The sequence below is a fragment of the Dasypus novemcinctus genome, chromosome 2 (genome assembly GCF_030445035.2).
Source record: "Dasypus novemcinctus isolate mDasNov1 chromosome 2, mDasNov1.1.hap2, whole genome shotgun sequence".
Taxonomy (NCBI): domain Eukaryota; kingdom Metazoa; phylum Chordata; class Mammalia; order Cingulata; family Dasypodidae; genus Dasypus; species Dasypus novemcinctus.
This window is the reverse complement of record NC_080674.1, coordinates 163,199,699-163,212,699: the sequence shown is the minus strand read 5'-3', so window position 1 is coordinate 163,212,699 and position 13,001 is coordinate 163,199,699. Positions and strand designations below refer to the sequence as shown.

General features: G+C 43.1%; 1 protein-coding gene across 4 annotated transcripts in view; it reads right to left on the bottom strand.

The window, feature by feature from the left end:
- GRIA1 (glutamate ionotropic receptor AMPA type subunit 1) overlaps nucleotides 1-12,851 on the bottom strand; it is a 341,795-nt gene extending 328,944 nt beyond the window's left edge. For all 4 annotated transcript variants that reach the window (XM_058281096.2, XM_058281089.2, XM_058281088.2 and 1 more), the window contains exons 1-2: nucleotides 11,733-12,851; nucleotides 8,682-8,819 (exon numbers count right to left, since the gene is read on the bottom strand). In XM_058281096.2, coding sequence (XP_058137079.1) covers nucleotides 8,682-8,819; nucleotides 11,733-11,814 — 220 coding nt within the window. In that variant the 5' untranslated portion in view covers nucleotides 11,815-12,851. The remainder of the gene's footprint in view (nucleotides 1-8,681; nucleotides 8,820-11,732) is intronic.
- Nucleotides 12,852-13,001: the final 150 nt, after the last annotated feature.

Here is a 13,001-nt window from a genome sequence, read left to right as displayed (position 1 = left end):
CTCCCTCTCTCTCTCTCTCTTTTTCTTTCACTGGCACTGCTGAACACTTTTCTGTGGTGGAGACTGTGGCAGGAAGCTGAATTAAACAAGATCACTGCCCTCAAACTGTTTAGTCCAGTTGGGCAGATAACCAAAATCCAGGGCTAAGTGTGTCAGTTTTTGTGGGGAAGGCATAAAGAGCTGAGGGGCAGAAGAGGAAGTGTACACGGAATAGCAAGGAAGGTTTAATGGAGAAGATGACAGAGCTACAACTGACCAGGAGGTCAGCATTTCAGCAGAGGGATATGAAGAAGTGGTTTGTAGGTGCAAGTAGAGGAAACAGCCGTGTGACTCTGAGGACCACTGAGCTGTGGGGTTGAAGGAGACTGGGCCAAATGTAAGTGGAGCTTCTCCGCTGATGAAATAATGGGACTCTGCATGATTCCACACTCCGAGATGCACACCAGACTTCCAGGATCAGCTTCCATTCTATATGAGCTCACACATAGGCACACCACAGAGCCACAAGACTCACTCAACCCGGCAGGAGCTCGCCCTTCCCCCAGCATTCCCATCCCTCCGTGCATCTGTAAGATTCCACCCCAAATGGGGCAAGGAGTAAAGGAACAAAGGCCATTGCTATACAGGCAAAACGTTTCCAGGGAAGGTGAATGTGACAAAGTGCTCTCAAACATCTCTTATTTCTAGTGAGAAAACAGATATTTGAACATGTCACATACCTGCTTAAAATCCTTAAGTGATTTTTCCACAGCCTTGGGCTAAAGATCAAAATCCCTAAAAGGGCCTACAAGGCCTGGCCCCTGCCACCTTTTCTAGCCCCACACTCACTCTCTTTCTCTCTCTCCCACTATCAGACCTCTGTCCAGGAAGCTCCTAGAACACCCCCTCTGATCCGACACTCATATCACCAAAAGCTTTCTCAGCTCAAACACCTATTCTGCAGGGAAGCTTCCCCATTTCCTGGCCAGGGCCAGCACCTTTGTAATATGCTCTCATAGAATCATGCACCTTTTTTTAGGTAGGCTTATTATAACCTATAATGACATACTCATTTGTGTGATTATTTGGTTGATAGCTGCATGCCTCACAGCCGGTAAGATCCTTGGGCACGGGACTACTTTCTGGTTTTGTTCACAAGAGCCCAGGCCCTGAGCCTCAGTAGACTTGAAACTCCTACCTTCTGGTCTATTGGACTTGCCCTGGCCAGCTAAAAGGGAGGTGAAGAAGGTCAACCACCACACCAAGGAGCCAAGAGTGCCTATAACTGCAAGCAGGAGAATTGCACCCATCATCCATGTGGAATCTAAGCCCCCTCTTGATATAGAGGTGGAGTGGACATAACATGCCCAGGGTCCACAGGATGGAGGAATAGAGTATGGATTAGAGTGGACTTACTGATATTCTACTATGAAATTATTGTGATTAGTAATGGAAGAAATTGTAGCAGTGATGCAGAGAAAGTGGCCACAGTAGCTGCTGAGGGTACGGAGAGGGAAGAAGAGATATGATGTGGGGGCATTTTCAGGACTTTGAGTTGTCCTGGGTGGTACTGCAGGGACAGATGCTGGACACTGTATGGGTCCACTAGGTAGACTGGGGGAGAGTGTAAACTACAATGTAAACCATTATCCATGTGGTGCAGCAGTGCTCCAAAATGTATTCACCAAATGCAGTGAATGTCCCACGATGACGAAAGAGGTAATTGATGTGGGAGGAGTGGAGTGAGGGGGGTGGGGGGTATATGGGGACCTCATTTTTTTTAACGTAACATTAAAAAAATAATAAAATAAAATAAAAATCACCATTAAAACAAAACAAAACAAAACAAAACAAAACAAAAAACCTATTTATTGAACAATGAATGAATGTACCTGAAGCTTCAGTAGGCAGACATAGTTCCCCTGCATTTACATACAAAATGTGACTGGGATGTGCAATTTGGTGGGGAGGTTCAGCGCTTTCATGATATTCTCAGAGTTTAGTTACCGTCTCCCCAACCAAAGGTTAAAAGAAGAACTTCTTTTCTTAACCATTTTTCTATGTAATTTTCCATATGTTCACCATCAAAATCCAGCCCCAGAAAGACTCTCAGAGAGCATCTGAGCTTCATTTTATACATAAGCATGAGAGGGGGTTACTTCTCTAAGGTCACGCAGGTACCATTTAAGAATCTAAGTCTTCAAACACCAATTCAGTGTACTTTTCACTGCATCAAACCTGTGGTGTGTGTACTTGTATTTTATCCTCCTGTTTGCATCTTACTCTCCAAATTCAACTCAAATGGCCTTTTCTATGAAACCTGGTCTAATTTCTCTAATTGTAAGTTTTCCCTCTCTCCTCTGAAATTTGTTAGTGAGTGTGTTATTGTGGGGCGTGTGTGAAAAAGAGAGAAAGGGAGGGAGGAAAGAGAGGGACAGGGAGAGAGAAAGGGAGGGGGAAGAGAGAGGGAAAGAGAGGGAGAAAAAGAATCCCTCCCTTATACCTTAGGTTTTTGTGTGTGTGTATGCAGGGCTATTTCCTTTATAAGAGGCTGAGTCCCTTAAAGGCAGAATCAATGCTTTATCTATTTTATTTCCCTCAAACCTGGTACAGTGCCTTGGAACGGCAAATGGTTTTCATCTCTTGCATGGACTCTGGTCAATTTCTGGTCACTGTCTGGAGTGGTGTGGGGTGAAGGAATCTGAGGTCTTGTCTAGATTCAGTGGGGAAGGATCCTGTGATCTGTGAATGCTGTCTGCAGAGCTGGGGAATGAGCAGTGATAGCACACACGCCACAGAGAGGACCATAATAAAGTGCTTTGAATGAATGAATGAGCAAATAAGTGACTCTTAGCAATTTTCCAAGTGTCCTACATCACTACTTTCTCTTCAGTTTCCAAGAGGAGAGCAGTAATTTCACTCACCCCGGCAGTAGTGTCCCAACCAGCCAGAGGAAGAAATGTTCAAAAATAATATTTTTGCTCAAAGCAGCACAGAAAAGCTTATGATTGCCACTGATATTATAAAAAGAATGAAAAATCAACCACAGACAACTATAGATTTCTATCATGTAAAGTAAGAGCATAGGTGAAGGTGGAAGAGCCACATTAGATTTTAACAGTCACTGGAACATAGGTTATATAGGAGCCAAATGCTGAACTCTCCACCTCGGAAAACGAATGTATGTAGTAGTGGGGAGAGGAGGGGAGAAGGAAAAGTGGCGGTTCATCCATTCAAAATACCTTCCTCTCACTCCACCACCATCTCACCAAAATCTGTTCCACCCTTCAATTCCTGCTCAAGTTCCTCCTTCCCCAAGAAGTCCTCATTATTTAGTCATAGCTCCTGCCTGAGAGGTCTTAGCTCTTCTTCCTGAATCATAAACTGCACTGTGACATGTTTTGGGTTGGACTCTTTTACTGCTATTTCACTTTTTTGTGTCCACATAATTGTTGATCTTGAAAGGTAGAAAGATGCCAAGAGAAGGCTGAGTTTCACAGCACCCAAAACTGACTTCAAATACTAGATTAGACTCCTTAGTTGCATGGTATAGAGAAGATATTTTCCCTCTCTCAGTCGAGTAGCATCACCTATAAAATGGGGATAGTAATCTTCAGTGTTCTAATAAAATTTAAGATGATAAATATTAAATATCTGACACACAGTAGATCTTCAATGTAATTTTTGTTTGCCACACAACCAGTCCTCAAATTCTCATTGCTAATATTAACTAAATCTTTGAGAGCAGGAGTTATGCATCTTTTGTGTTCTCTATCATGTAGTACAGAGAGAAGAAAAGATAGTATTAGAATAAAATATTGAAGTATTGAATGCTGAAGGATATCATGTGGGTGTCAGCAGATTGGCCTGGGAAAGCAACACAATTTTGTTATACCCGCTACACAAACAGCAAGGAATGGTAAGGACTTTGGTTAAACTTGAGAGCTTATCCCTTTTACTTAAAGGGGACAGTGCTTCCTAGTACTAGACAATAGAAACTGAGCAGGCATGAGGGCCCAGGTTACCAAACCCCTAATTTGTTTTTTCTTCAGAGAAGTTGGAAATCAGGATTTTTGTCAAATTTTGATATTTTCAAAACACCACACAAGTTAAGCAAAACAAATTTGTAAACTATTAGTTTACAAGTCTGAAAATGGTCAGGGAGGCTTATGTTAAGAACACAGAGGTCATCTGTGTGTTGCCAATGCCTAATGTCTTGTTAGAATGACCTTGGACTCCCCAAGTAGGCTCACACAGAGGGAGTCCCACTGGAATCAGGCACACAACTCTCCTCCTGATTGTCATTTAGACTCTCAGCAACTTCATGCTGTGCAATTCCCTAACTCCTAGAGACATTTGTTCCTTTGTGTTCTAAAATAGCCCTGTGTCAGATGGTCACAGCAACAGCAAACAATAGATGTGCATGGTGGTAGAGCTAACACATAAACACACACTACATTTAACATTGCTAGACAAGTCAACCAGGACTCCCAAACTCACTGCTTCTAGGAGTCAGGCAGGTAAAGAAAATGAGTGAAGTGGGCTGATTGGGAAGGAGTCCATCTAGATGGGTGGGCATGCCTGGCTCCATTCTAGAAAATTGGGCTACATAGACCAGGGGCCGAGAGTTGCCAGATTTTGTAAAATTTGAAGAAAACCGAGATATCCAAGCTCTATGTGAAATTCCCTGATTCTTAAACACTGTGGGGATCCCCCAAATCCCATCTCTGTGCTGCAACTGGCTTGTGGGTAGCCATCTAGGGACCCCTTCTACAGTATTTGATAAATGTCAAGTCAGTGGCCCAGCCAGGGAGTGCCTAGAGATGAGAACAGCTGTAGAACAAGGTAAAATGCCCTCTTGGCCTTGCACAGGTCGTCCCCTTTGCCAGGAATGCTCTTACTTCATCCATTTCCCACCACCTCACCTTGTCTTCCAGGAAAACTTCTATTTATCTTTAAACTCAGTTCAACCACCACCCTCTGTGAGGTCAGCCCCACTCCATATGGCATCTCTAACACCCTGTACAAATCGCTATGACAGCACGTACATTACATTTTAATTTTCTCTTTACAGGACAGCTTCCCTCAGTAGGCATAAAGTCCTCCAGGGCAGGAAAAACATCTTACTTTTGTCTGCACTTCTAGTGCTAAATGCCACGCCTGGATTGGGTTAAGGGCTCAAAAACACTTGAAAGTGAATGGAAGACATTTTAGATTAAAGAAGAGTTTCTCAAGGTGTGATCCTTGTACTAACTTCCACAGAATCACCCCCAGGCCTGCTCTTGCATATTCTGATACAGTAAATCTAGAGACCACCCCTAGGTCTTGCTGTAAACAAGTTCCTTGGGTGAATCTTATGTTCACTGAGGTTTGAATGCTTCTCAGCTAAACTGTAAGTCCCAGAGGAAAGATGTGTTTTCTTCCCTGACAATTTTATTTCTAGCACCTGGCATAGCACTTGGCACAAAAGAAGCATTTAGCATAGATTTGCTGGATGGATGGGTGGATGGATGAAAGAATGAATGAAATGCAAGAATTAAGTTGCAGCAATGTTCCTCAGACCTCTAACAGAAACCCCAATCTATATTTTCATCTATCCCTTTGTTTATACTCACCACAAGGCACCAAAATAAGCAACAGCTGGTAAAGAATTGACCTCTCCACAAGACAGCCTTCCCCTCCTCTACCCCTGGAGGCTTGGGAGACCCCAAGGCATTTGTGTTGCTCATTCAATGATTTTGCCCTTACTGATGGCAGACAAGCAAAACAAGAAAGATCAAATACAAAAAAGAAGCCATACTCTCATCTTGGCCAGTGGTATTAGCTGATACTCTCCCTCCATCCTCCCTGTCTCCCCCTACCCTATAACTATCATTCTTCCTTGGTTGCTAACACCTCTAGCATGAATACTTCCTGTTACACTTCCTCTTCCTTCCCATCTCTACCCTCTGGTGGAGGGATAATGAATAGCAAAATGCCACAGAAAAAAATAAAGCAGCAGAAAAATTCTGAAAAAAATAAAGATTTGTTTGTTTTCTGGGGATAAGACTGATGGGTGGGCAGTTATTTTAAGCTAGTCCAATTTTCAAAATAGCACACAAAATTAAATCTGAGTAAGAGTCTTTTCTTGATTTTCTGTAAATGATTAGTCAATACCTAGATGATGGTAGGATACCCTCATCACCACTTGAATTGCCTTATACCTTCTCTGATCTTGGTAAAGATCTTGGTAAAGAGAAGAAACTCACAGCCTAAACACAAGATAACATTATTGCTCCTCAGATAAGCCCACAGCAGTGTTCCCCACTGGAACTTTAAGCTTCTTGAGAGCAAAGGTGTTTTATCATCATCTTTGTATTTCCAAAGTCCATTTCAGTTCATGGCATTGAAGAAATGTTTAAAGAATAATCAAATGAACCATACAGATATTCATGGAAACCTATAGACTGGTATGACAGGAATCAAGTTAAAGAACCCAGATTCAATCTAATCCAATCCATCCACTGAGTTCCTCTGATCACAATGGACAACATCATTTGTATTGTATTTCTTCCTCCCTAATAAAGAGCCAACAACCCTATTGGAGACCAAATCTTAGGATGTGTAAGACAAAAATACCATCTTTGGCCTTTGACCATTTTCTCCCATTTTTGCCTTTTATTATCTTGTCCTGCCAGTCAACTTCTTGACATTAGGATAGAAGTTAACATCTCTCTCCACTAAGCTCTAAGGTAGACAGGTAGACAGGTCTTGGCAGTATGAGTGAATACAAATGCCAGCCATTTATTCTTCCTGATTTTCTAAGGAAGTAATCTTTCTTGAGTAAGGGATCGGTTTGAGAGTATGACAAAAGCTATGGAGTCTCTCTCCAGGAAATAAATAAGCGTATGAATATACGGCCAAAAGATTATGCATAATCTCAGGTGGTTTATATATACATTGATGCCCACAACCAAATCCTTCCTTAAAAGACCCACCTCTAAGCAAAAAAGAATTCTAACTTATCTTATAGCTAAATACCTACTCAGTAGTACTCTAGCTCCCCAGTCATGTTTTCACAAAATACAACTCCACAGTTAAACTTCAGCTCTTTTTGGAGCGTAGGCAGTAGACAAGATTTTCAAACTCAGCCTTACCAAAATGCAGAATCTCTATTTATTTATCCACTGGACCAGGCCTGGGCAAAATCACAGCTACAGTTTGAAGCACTGAAAGTTTTTCTCCTTGGGTGTTCTTCACACCATTGCCCGACAAGACCCTCAAAACTCCATTTCACTTCTTGAGTATTTTCAGCACAGCTGATCAGGTTCCATAAGGATTAGTGTATTTAGCACTGTGGCCTGGAACATGGGCCTTGGGGTCACAAGACTTCCATCTACTTCCTGGGTGATTTGGGTAAGTTACATAACTTGTTTCTGCTTCAGTTTCCTCATCCCAGAAAGGAGGATAACATATAATACTCGGTAGGTTACTGTGAGGATTAAGTGAGCTAACACATGAAAAGCAAGTATATTGTATGGGCCATAGTAAATGCTCAATAAATGGCAATGGCTATCATGATAGTTTTCTGTAACACTTATCACAGGTTTTTGACAAGCAAGAAGTCCTCAATAAATGGAATCTGATATACTTGAAATTCTTTGAATTTTAGTCAACATTATCTTATGAGTAGGCTCAGGGATAGGGAGAATTCTGAATTCTCATTTTGAGCCTTCAAAATATGTTCAGTCAAATTATTGAGAGTCCACCACGCGTAAATATGGGAAAGAAATGAAGGAAATATGGTCACGGACATCTCAGCAGTAGCCACCCAGTCAGTAGTGGCATAGGAAGCCTATGATGCCAATTTTATCCAGTTTCAGGTCTGAAACTGTTCTTGTCCTTTCAGCTCATACTTTCATACCATAAATTTCTACTTCAGCTTAATCTCTGGGGGGAAAATGTCTCTACTTATGTTTTCATCTGTCATAAACTAACAATCATGCAACCATATAGGTTTTCTTTTCAATCTTAGTTGCCAGAAAACTCAGAGCCATTCTTTGTTATCCTCATTTTGTAATGCATTCGATTCAAGTACGAGAGATTTATCTACCCATTCCCCTTTGTGAGGCCACCTCCATTCTGCTTTACACTCAAAGGCTAGCCAACACATTGTGGCTTAAGCAGTTCCTGCAGACCCTTTTAGAAATAAGTTAGGGTACACACTTTTAATAATTATGCATCATTTCCAAAAATGGGAAACCAGATACACAACTTTCACCTACACTTTTTATTTCAAGCCACAGAAATGTTTTCCCCTTTTAATTTGTGGACAGGAAATGGCTTGAGCATTTTAGAACACATTCTGCAAATTAGAACCTTTAATTCTACATCATTCATAAGTTTCCTATATGTGTATAACTTTCTCAACGGAACCAGAAAACTTCAGTGAGGTAGAGAAATAGTCAACCCAAGTATCTATCATGCTTGCATTTAAAGTTAGCTGATAGTTAAACAGCAAGCCCATTCCATGAAGCATTGTAAGATCAAAAATACCAACTGCTGGAATAACTCAAAAACCCTGGAAATTTTTCTTGGAGGGCTTTCTCTTATGAAGACAGATGACGACGCAGTCATTTTTGCAACACCACCACCTACCCACAAGCCTTCTTTTCATGGGTGGCTCGCAGAAAGAAATCTCAGAAATAGAAGCAATTACTTACATCTATAGGTCATCTCGAAACTGTCACTGATGTTCACAATATCAATCTGGGGAAGCAGCTTTGGGGGCTCTGTGAGTTGCGACAAAGCAAATCTAAAAGCAGCATGTTCCTGTGACTGCTGGTTTGGAAATAATCCCCCTGTGAGGAAAGAAAATGCAAAATGGTATCTGGGTTAGAAGCAGGTTGTAGACCCTCAACTGTTCACCCCAGATGGTCTTTTTTCTTCTCTCCATGCCAAACCCACTGGTTGCAGCCTTTATTGGATGGGATGAGAATTCAAATAGATTCAACTGGATGCCGAGGTTTAAACTTCTACAGATGAGTTTTTATGTGACATGGGCCTCCAACATCTATCACTCTGTTTAAACATTTCATTGCTTACCCAACTTGGCTCAGGTCAGGGAAAACAGGAGCCTGGCGCATTTCTCTTACTGCTCCCTTGTGCAAACACCTAAGCAGCCAATGCTCTTGCATGCACATAAATTCTCGCTGTGTCTAATTTTTGTTATCAGATTTATCTCTTGTCACGAAGTCTTACAGGAATTAGGTGCTTATAAATTTTGAAGAGAGATGGATATTTAGCTCTGGGACCTGTGGACTTCCCCATCATTGTAACTGTTTGCTTTGGTCCTTTGGAATTTGGCCTGGCAAAATGGATATATAATTAAACTGGTCCATCACCTCTAAGGTTTATTACTCATTTCCTCTTAAAAGTCTTGATTTTCTACAGTGTTTAGCTGCTTCTTTCACCAATCAATCCCGCTACTTAGGAATGACTTGTTACATAAGGGATTATCACTGTATTTGCATGATAGAAACTGCCTTTCAAAAAATGTGGGGTCTTAAGAAAGTCACGAGGAGACGAACATTCTATTCTTATAAAAATCACAGTAAGGGTGCGGGCTGCTGTTCTGAGAAATGAGTGTGCAGCTTACCTTTGTGTTTACTGTGGATATACAAGGGAATTAAAATACATTGCTTTGAATTAAAATAGCTATTTTGAGAGACTGAATTGTAATGAATGTTTAGACAGAAGTTTATCCCAGATCCAAGAGGAACCACATCCCAGTGTAATGATCTAACTTATTATACAGTAGTATGTGATTGTTTTTCAGAACTAATAAATGGATTGCAATGCTTTTGATAGAGATGGTATATGTAAAATTGAGTATTACCTGATAGTGGTGTTATTTTCAGCATTTTTCCTACAATTTAATATTTCCACCTTTTATTTGAAAATTGAAAACTAAACCAACATCAGTTTTATTTATTGAACAAAAAAGTTGGGGCTAGATTCGATGAACAGTCTGCAGGGATACATGAGCAAACATATCATATGCATGCACACAAAACACCTCAGTGCATTTATACTTATGGCGATATGCAGAAATATACTTGGAGAAAGCCAAGTCCACATATCTCTACACAAACATTTCCATTCAACAAAGTATGGGCAACACATAAGCGCAAACACATAGACAATGCCAAGCCTGAGAACAAATGATCACACACGAACATAGGTCCCTATTTTAAAGTATGAGCACCAAAAATTTAGTTCTTGATTCTGATGCTCCACCCAGCTGACCACACCCCAAACACTTCCCAGTCCCTTGCCTCCTCCTCTGCAATGAATGAAAGAGAAGGGTAGGGGGTGGGGAAGTAGAAGGCTACAGGCTGGGCTGAAGGGGAAGTGTCTCCCTGAAAGGCAGGAAGTTTTGCATGCAAGGCACTAATGGTACACATATACGGACATATTTCAGAATGCAGCTTAACAGGTGTCAGAAAACAAAGCAAGTAGTTCCATGGCTGCGCCAACCTCCGTGGAACCAGCTGGCTGGAGAGGCCGAAAGGAATCTGCCACCGCAGCCCATGTGTGCTCAACGAAATACCACCTGCACCACAAACACACGCTCACACAAAGAATACAAACTACCCTCAATGGGAACTTTCCCTAGTGCAGCTATCTTTCTGGGAGGGGAGAGAAAACAAAAACCAAACCAACCAAGACACCTCCAAGCAAAGCAGCTAGCTTGATTCCGGGACACAATTAGCAGTAAAATGTGAGCCCTCCTGGAAACATTTTGTTATTGGTGTTATTACTCCTATGTGTTTTGCTTTTCCCTATTACTATTAGGAATAGTGAAATGTCTTACTTGCCCCATAAATTCAGGGTGGTGGGAACCCCTTTACAGCACAAAACAGGGAGGGGAAATGGGGAACAAAAAGGCATGCAGACTGTTGAAACCTCCTACAAGTTGAGGGATTGTAGCCCAGGATGGGGAAAGCTAACAGGGGCAGATCGGAGGGTGTGTGTGTGTGTGTGTGCATGCATGCTTGCAGTCAAGGTAGACAATATCTTTGTGGACAGAAAATCTAAAGGAGGGGCAATTGGAGGAATAGAGAAAAGGCAGCAAACAGCAAAGAGAAGGCAGGTAGGGGAGTCCAGAGCAGGAGAGCAAGCAGGCTCCCTTGCCTCAAAGTGGGGGCAGTCTGGCATGATTACACTGGCTGCAACAAACCCAGCACCCTGCCCTCCTTCTTTCAGAAGGTCTCTTTCCCCTCCCCAGCTAAAAGATCACTGCCTTCCTCAATTTAAATCTAGGTGCATATTTAATTTATAACCACACTCAGAAATACACATGCTACACATATTTATATAAATAAATGAAATCAGGCACCATCTACCAAGCAAGCAGTGGAGTTAACTCCTTCAACACCCACCACCCCTCTCCTTGCTACAACCTGATTATTACTATTTTTTTCCCCAAAGCAATGTCTCCTCCATTTCATATGCTCTTGACTGGAGTGTGAGTGGTGTGTATATACCTGTGCGAGTGTGTGCACGCTTTCCCTCTGCCCCCATCTGATTAAGAGAATCCCCCTCCCCACGCTGGCAGGCCAAGTCCTCCCATCACCGCAGAGCTTGAATGGCCAAGCACAACAGCCTGTTCCGTGGGGGGTGCGGGGGTGAGGGGGGAGGCACAGACCACCCCCCTCCGAACTGATGACCAGACCCAGAAAGTCCCTCCCCAGGCTGCCCCTCTCACTCACCGATCTGGATATTGTTGGGGAAATTGGCACCTACTACCGCACCTAGGAAACCGGTGCAGAAGAAGGCAAAAATGTGCTGCATATTCCTTTTTGCATTGGCGAAAAAGAAGTCCAGGTCCAATCATAGATTTGGTGTTCCCCCCACCCCCTTCCCTTTAGTCCTCTTGCTGTTCTGCCCCTTCTTCTTTTCCTCCGGCAGTTCCTTCCTTCCTTGCTGCCTTCCTTCCTTTCTTTCCTCCTTCCTTCCTTCTTCGAGGTTTGTGGGTTTCTCTTGGAATCAGAGCACTTAAACTGCAGCGTTAACACCAACTGACAGCCAGATTAACTGAGCACGGAAAGGAGAAGCCCGTCCTCATGCTCGCTGGAGCACTCGCTCCCCCTCTCCCTCTCCTCTAGCAGCCTGCCTCTCTCTCCCTCCCTGCTCTCTCGCTCTCCCCCTCACACTCACACAGGCTGCAAGCTCTATGCTAATACCCACGGAGCCTGCTCCGAGTTCCACAGCGGACCTCCCCTACCTCTCACCCCCTGCCTCCTCGTCCTCACCTCATCCTCCTTTCTGCGTGTGTGAATGGGTGGGGGTGGGGGTGGGGCGGGGCTGGAACTTGGAGCGTGCCCCAAAGGGACAACCCTGCAGCCCCTTTCCTCCTCCCCCACCTTCCTCAACTCTCTCTGCCCTCTTCCCCAACCCCCCAGCCAGGCAGATGCTGGGAATGTGGGTTCAATGTAAGTCAGTAGGTGGCAGGGGGTCCCCACAGTAGTCCTAGATCTACCGCTGCTTGATCTAGGTCACTTTTTCTAGGAGTGCACGGGCTGCGCTGGATTTATCTCTTGCACTCCACTGGCCCAATTATTCCTACAACTAATTCCTGAGGGGAAGACCCTAGAAATCCCTCCTAGAAAATTTAAAGGGAAAAAAAAAAGCCTTTCCCCCTAATGGAAGGAAGACAGAAAGACAAACCTTAGCGTCAGAAATAAGTGGCAGGTACCTGGACTTGGACATTTGGCAGTCCCTGACTACCTTGGCAGGTGGAATTGGTGATCTCCTTTAAATCCTAGGCATTTAAAATATCCCCCCTCCCCGCTTTCCCTGCATTCCACAGGAGTCTAGCATCAGAATCTTGTGGGTGTACAATGAAGGCTAAGGATACTTACACAGAGCAATTACATGAGTCATTTTGCAGGGATTCTAGTGAGAGGATTCGGGCTTCTTTCAGTTATCTCTGGATGCTGGTCATGTCTCGTGTACTCTGGAACTCTCCAGAGCCTCCT